Source organism: Haliotis asinina, chromosome 10 (genome assembly GCF_037392515.1).
Source record: "Haliotis asinina isolate JCU_RB_2024 chromosome 10, JCU_Hal_asi_v2, whole genome shotgun sequence".
Classification (NCBI taxonomy): domain Eukaryota; kingdom Metazoa; phylum Mollusca; class Gastropoda; order Lepetellida; family Haliotidae; genus Haliotis; species Haliotis asinina.
The window spans coordinates 30461455-30468567 of NC_090289.1; the positions used below are offsets into that span (position 1 = coordinate 30461455).

Here is a 7113-nt window from a genome sequence, read left to right on the forward strand (position 1 = left end):
GGCAAAGGCCCAGGTTCGATTCCCCACATTGGTACAATGTTCTAATATGACTAGAATAGTGCTAAAAGCGGGGTAATTGCTCACTCCAACTCACTTTCTCACCCACTGAACACGTATAGCCTTACCAATATTTATGTAATTGACATATATAAATATTATAAATGAGGCATATCATAAATGAGGCATATCATACACAGTATACCCAGTCTAGCACCAAAGCGTGGCTCACAGACTCAGTGATCCTGCCACGGCTTCCATACCGTCGCTTTGGAAATACAGTATTGTTGTGTTAAAGGAACCTTTTCATACCTAAAGAACATGACATACATGTGGAAGATCGATTACAAATATACTCGTTGAAAACAAAGCATTCGACGAAACCTAGAAAAAGAATATCCTTGCTTTTATGTGTTCCCTTATTTTGTCCATGAGTATATGTACTGAACAGACTGGTGAACATAACAAAGTTATCCGTACACATTGAACAGCGGACGGAGTTCGCTGAGCGAACACTTGACCAGTTTATGTTCGACCATACAGTAAAGGCCTTTCGGCGTCCCTCTGACGTACGCGGCTACCCGACCTACGCCACTAAATGTCAACACCAGAACGTCACACGACATCAGCACGTGCTGGTCCAGAATAACATTCTTCCATCCATCGCAACGTGATCTTCTATCAGTGCCCAGTTCCATATGAAACACCTTTCCTTCGCTTTCCATAATTTGGCTTGGAAATAACTTCCAGGCTTGTTGCATGACAGTTTCGGAGTCGGAAGTGACAAATATTTTGTATGTTGACGGATCACTAAACTTTCTAAAGAAGTTCCAAATCTTTTGCACATCTTGCATCGTAGCTCCTCTAGGATTTTTATTGTCATTTGGATTTGAAGGATTTTTAAAAAGTCGAATCTGTGCACAAACGAGCTTCGATGATCCCCTTGGTTTAGCTCTTGATAGAAACCGTGATAAGGCTTCTTTCAAAGATGCTGATAAAGAAAATAAAGTCTTGTACGCTGTGGCAAAGACTTGGTCCCTTGTCTTATTTTCCATCCATGAGAATTCTTTCCAATGAACTCTGTTGACCTTGAGGGATTCAACATAATCCAAATTGACAAGAAAATATGCAATGTCATGTTTCAACCAGGCGGTAAAATTCAGAGTTTTCGATTTGCTAATCAAACTGACTTTGCCCATCTCATTGTACACAACTGCTGACCTGCCATCTCCTATCACTTCACACCTGGCTTCATTCCAGGAAACAGAATTAGGAATGACGTCAGGTTACACAGTATGGATGTAATGTCGATACCAAACTTTCTCCGAGTTGCTATGAGATGTAGAAACCCATTAATATGCCCTTTAGTCTATCGGACCATCCACCACAGAGATCAGATTTAGCACACCTGTATATAAGATACTTAGTGTTTGACATACGGTGAGTGTCCATCTTGGATTGTCTCCCATCCAACATTGGGGTCAAGGTCAAGTCTCGATTTGAACCTTCGGATATTCTTACACCATTCTCAGATCGAACTTCTTCTCCGGAGGTGGCCAAACTGTTTGTAACGTCAAGTGTATTTGGGACCATCTTTGCAGAGGACCATGGGTAACTCTTAAAGTAGTTGGCGGCGATAACAATATAGGTAACTGAAACGGCAACCGGGATAGCTAAGAACAGAGCTGATGACTTGGATTTCCGAAACCATGAACAGCAGTAGTATAGGGGCCTATATGCTCCCACATTTGACCTAGTTTTTTAGAGTCAAAATCTAGTTTTAGACCATGAGTCACTCCTCTCTATTGTATATGGAGATCCATTGTGTCAACACCTGGTGAGTCTATTTTTAGAGTATGAGTCACTCCTCTCTATTGTATATGGAAATCTATTATGTGAACACCTGGTGTGTCTATATTTAGAGTATGAGTCACATAGAATTCCCCACAACTTATTTTTAGATTCAGTTGGGTGATATAAGGTCCCCCAAACAGCCCTCCAGATCATTCCGACTTCACTTGCCAAAGAGAACGTAACCTCTCCAGTCTATGTTCTTGACTCTACTGATTCTGGTAGCTGTTTACTTTGAAGACAGAAAATGGAAACGGTTCACCGGGAGATCCTAAGGAAGAATTATTCTGAACTCGTGCAGGCCATACAGCGTGTAGAAGAGGTGGTCGACAAACTCGTGCAGTTTAACGTCCTTACCTGCCTCATGAAAGCGGAGATTATGGAGAAACTGTCCTTTGACCGGGCCAGAGAGTTACTCAACATGTTACGTAGACGAGGGCCTCAAGCATACACCCTGTTTTGCAAAGCCCTAGAGGAATGCGGGGAGATACAGGCCCTAACATTACTGGGACATGAGACAGATCAGGAGATGACTGAACTACAGGATCCCAGATGCCATTTACATCTAGGTGACAATGTGTATGTGACAGCCAAGACATGGGCATACATGTGAGAAAGTATGAAGTGTACCCGAGTGGCATGGCCTACCCAACGAAGAGGGGTATTGTATTGAGTTTGAAACACTGGATGGAACTCCCTGGAGCTATTCGATCCATTGAAGAGGCTGTCAAGGAAGGGAAACCTAACTCCCAATGGCATTTGGGAGCTAATGTGTTTGTTACCATGGATAGTACGGGGATAGAGATTCGACAGTGTTGTTGGGATAACTCTATGCAGTCTATGGTTCCTCGTGCCAAAGGTATTCTGCTGTCCATGGATCAGTGGAAGAAACTAGGTTACTGTGTGGAAGTGATGGCAGACTTTGTACCCGAACTGAAGAACATGGTTCCCTGTATGGCACAAGAGGATCATCAGAACCAGATGGGATATCTTATGTGTTCTTTTTGCAACCCTTCTGGATATGACATGTGGAGTAACTGACTATTTTTCTACGGATGGAAATCACCCTTCAGCAACTTTCATCCATCGGTGTTTACCTTGAATGGTATGACATTTAATTGTGTTGAGCAGTGTTACATGTACTCTAAAGCAATGTACTTTGGAGATTTGGACAGTGCAAAGTCTATACTACAGGAAACTTCACCAGCAAAGCAAAAACGTCTTGGGCGATGTGTGAAAGGTTTTACTCAGAAAGCGTGGGACACTGTCAGTCTTGATGTTATGACAAAGGCTGTCATGGCTAAATTCTCCCAGAACAGTGACTTGAAACATATATTGATTCGATCCTATCCTAAGCCCTTAGCTGAAGCTAGCCCCTTTGATAAAGGATGGGGAATAGGAATTGATGCATCCCATCCAGATATTGACAAACCCTGGAAATGGCCAGGGGAAAACTTGTTGGGAAAAATGTTAATGTACATCCGTAAAAAGGTGTTGTAAATATTGTCCTTGCTGTAAATAAAGTATTGTATTGTATGTTTGTCTTGGGTTTTGCTTAAATATATATATAGCATGATGCATGTGAGTCATGTTTAGTTGAGTTTGAGATGGCACCTTGGGAAGACTACTTGAACAGGATCTATTATGATCCAGAACATCCTGGTAGTTATGCTGGACCCCAGAAGTTATACGACGCTGTCAAAGCTGAGGGTCAGTTTAAAATTGGTCTACATCGAATCCAGAAATGGTTGAAAGGTCAGGAGAACTATACGATGACTCATCAAGTCAGAAGAAAGTTTCCACGAAATAAGTATATAGTGGAAGGTGTAGACAGTCACTGGCAGTCTGATCTCATGGACATGGTATCACTGGCAAAGTACAATGATGGGGTCAAATACCTCTTGGTCATCATAGATCTATTTTCACGTTATTTGTGGGTAGTTCCCACTCCTGTCTTCAAAAGGTCAAGAAGTGGTGAAAGCCCTCACCAACTTATGGAAAACCGAAACACGGAAACCGACATGGGTTCAGAATTTAAGAATCAGTGGGTAAAAGCTTTTTTGAAAAAGCATAATGTAAGTCAGCTGTTTACACTGAATGAAACCAAAGCCCCTTATGCTGAGAGAGTGATTAAAACCATTAAAATGAGACTGTATCGTTACATGTTGAAACACTTTAAAAACACGTATGTGGATATCTTACAAGATGTAGTCAAGAGTTACAACCACACCAAACACAGAATGTTAGGACAGTCGCCTGCTAGTGTAACTCATAAAAATGAAGATGAAGTGCGACTCTCTCAATATTTAATTCAACCCCGGACATTTAAACTCAGTAAAAAGAACTTCACCTTCAAGGTGGGGGATAAGGTCAGAGTGAGTCATCTTAGGAGACCATTTGACAGAGAATACCAGGAGAAATGGTCTGGTGAAATCTTTACAGTCATCAGGAGATGTTGGTCACAAGACAATGACATGTACAAGTTGAAAGACTGGGGTGGTGATCCTATTGAAGGTGCGTTTTATTCATCAGAGCTACAAGCCGTAATAGAGAACCCAGATCAGGAGTATAGAATTCAAGACATTGTCAAAACACGGACCAGAAATAAACGGAAAGAAGTCTTAGTGAAATGGCTTCATTGGTCGAAAAAATACAATTCTTGGATCCCAGAAGCAGATGTGAAACAGTATAAAAGCACAATGTAAACTCTTTTCAACGTCATTTATCATGGAAGAGACAGTAGAGACACAACCTCTCTCACGCAGCAGGTCTGGTGAAAGTTGGACTTTGCTAGGTCGAAAAGTGGCCAAAACAGAAACAGTGTTTTTCTCTCAAATCATCATAATTTACATTGTGGTGATTACGTGTATTGTCAATTTGTCCCTAGACAAAGGAAACTCCAATTTGTGGACAGCTCTCCTCAGTTCCAGTCTAGGATACCTGTTACCAAATCCCAAGATTAAATCTCAACATGGATAAATACATTACCATCAGAAGTACAGACAGTGAACGCCTATATCCCAATAACAAACCTTATAACTTCAGAGTAGATTTGAATTATCCTTTACATCTTGACCAGAGATGGAGAATAGGACTGACAGAAATATCTATATTGTCCTGGGACATAGATAAAAAGTCGGAATGTCGAGACATTTATATCTATTCCTCCATGTGTGATTCATCCTATGTGGGGGAAACTAAACAACCCTTACTGAGACGTTTATGTCTCATGGGAAACCGAAAAGAACGTTCATTTTCATTTTCTCAATGCCAGTATGTCCCCATGAAATTGAGAGATGTGCAGACTGTGGATGTCTATATAAATGACCACGAGGGTAATCCAGCTTCATTTATCCGCGGTCCAGTGACAGTGACATTTCACCTCAAGCCGCTCCCGTTTTGGTATTCATCATGAATAATCCACGATACAAACTCTTCGTACCCGATGCCGAAAAATGGACCCGATTTTACATGCTACAGGCTGAAGGGAAAGGAGATCCTTATCACTCCATTATGCGTGGAGGAGAAAAATCTGCCATGATGTCAGTGGATCGTTTTTTAGAACTGTACGATCCAGAGTGGAAGAAGGAGAAACCAAAAGAAACAACCTCAGAACAACAACCTAAAATTAATTTCGTCACCCCGACTCAACAAGCAGTGGAACAGGCTGAGGCTCGTATACAGATGCAGAAGAAGTCTATAAAAAGGCAAACTAAAGGTGGAAAAATCAGTTCCTCACAGAAGCGCAAGCTGTGTACATCTAAACGAAGTGGCTCTGGTGATAACTTCGATATACCCACCAAAAGCAGGAAGAAATAATGGCTTCATATACAGAGAGTGTATCCGTTGAGGCTAACGCTGATGAATTTAACCTCTTTACTATACCTCCTACCTATGCGTCAGTGAATAAACAGTATTATATGACCTACAGACCGACGTCTCAAATTACAACCGATTCCAGTCCCATTGAATTTAACATCTCAGGACAAGGGGTAGATTACATTGACTTGAGGAGAACTCAATTACATGTACAGGCCAAGATACTCAAAGCAGATGGAACAGACATTACAACAGACGAAAAAGTAGGACCAGTCAATTTATGGCTTCAAAGCCTGTTCTCTCAAGTGGATTTGTCTCTCAATGGAAAACGCATTACGAGTTCGACCAATCTATATCCCTACAAGAGTTATATCAAGGTTCTTCTCAACGAAACCACAGCATCGAAACAATCTCTACTACAATCTCAGCTCTATTACAAAGACAGTGCGGATTCTATGGATGAATCTGATCCTAATTCAACCAACGGGGGTCTTTTTCTAAGATATGAATACACTCGTAATGGAACCGTGGATATGTGTGGGCCTCTCTATGAAGATCTGATGGATTCAAAACGTTACTTGATTAATGGCGTGGATTTACAAATACGAATGTTCCGCACCCCTCCTGCATTTAATCTCATGTGTGCAGAAGACTCACCCAGTTACAGGGTGAAAATACAAGATATCTATTTGCGAATGTGTACGATTCGACCCAGCTCAGCCATCACCACCAGTCATGCCAAAGTTCTCGCTCATCACACAGCAAAGTATCCTTTCACCAAGAGTGACATCAAAACTGTATCGTTACCCAAAGGACAGCTGAACTACACAGTGGATAATTTGTTTCAAAACAAGGTCCCCAACAAAATTGTAGTAGCATTGGCATCTTCTGAAGCCGTCAATGGCAGTTACACCAAGTCACCCTTTAATTTTCAAATGTATGATCTCAGTTCTATTGTTCTTTATGTGGATGGAGAATCACTGCCGGGGGAAGCCCTACGGGTAACAAAGAAACAGTACATCACAGCTTATAATGCTTTGTTCGAAGGAAGAGCATCCATAGGGTTGGGTATTGAAAGGTGACGACTTTAAGGGCGGATATGCTCTGTACCAGTTTTGTCTTGAACCCTATCATTTGAAAGACGACTACTTGGATCTGATAAAAAGAGGAAACCTAAGGCTCAACCTCCAGTTTAGCAAGGCATTACCTGAGACAACAAATCTGATTCTCTATTCCGAGGACAATCTCATGCTGACTGTTGATAACGCGAGGAATATATTGTACTCTACACCATGAATACACTACAGCTGATGTGTGCCCTCAATACGGATGGAATCACAAAACAGTTTCATGTGACAATAGGTGCAGCAGACCAACTTCCTAAGAGAATCATCTCGTACCTCCATGGTTTTATCATCAATACCCAAGATTCAACACAAGGAGGCC

The 7113-nt window shown here is 41.5% G+C and overlaps 1 protein-coding gene and 1 pseudogene across 1 annotated transcript; one reads left to right on the forward strand and one right to left on the reverse strand.

Annotated features, from left to right (window-relative positions):
* Nucleotides 1-467: 467 nt before the first annotated feature.
* Nucleotides 468-2004, reverse strand: LOC137298622 (uncharacterized; annotated as a pseudogene).
* Nucleotides 2005-2095: 91 nt separating this feature from the next.
* LOC137298623 (caspase-2-like) lies at nucleotides 2096-2461 on the forward strand. Its single transcript, XM_067830912.1, has one exon. It carries the CDS (start codon nucleotides 2096-2098, stop codon nucleotides 2459-2461), a length of 366 nt encoding a protein of 121 aa, XP_067687013.1.
* Nucleotides 2462-7113: the final 4652 nt, after the last annotated feature.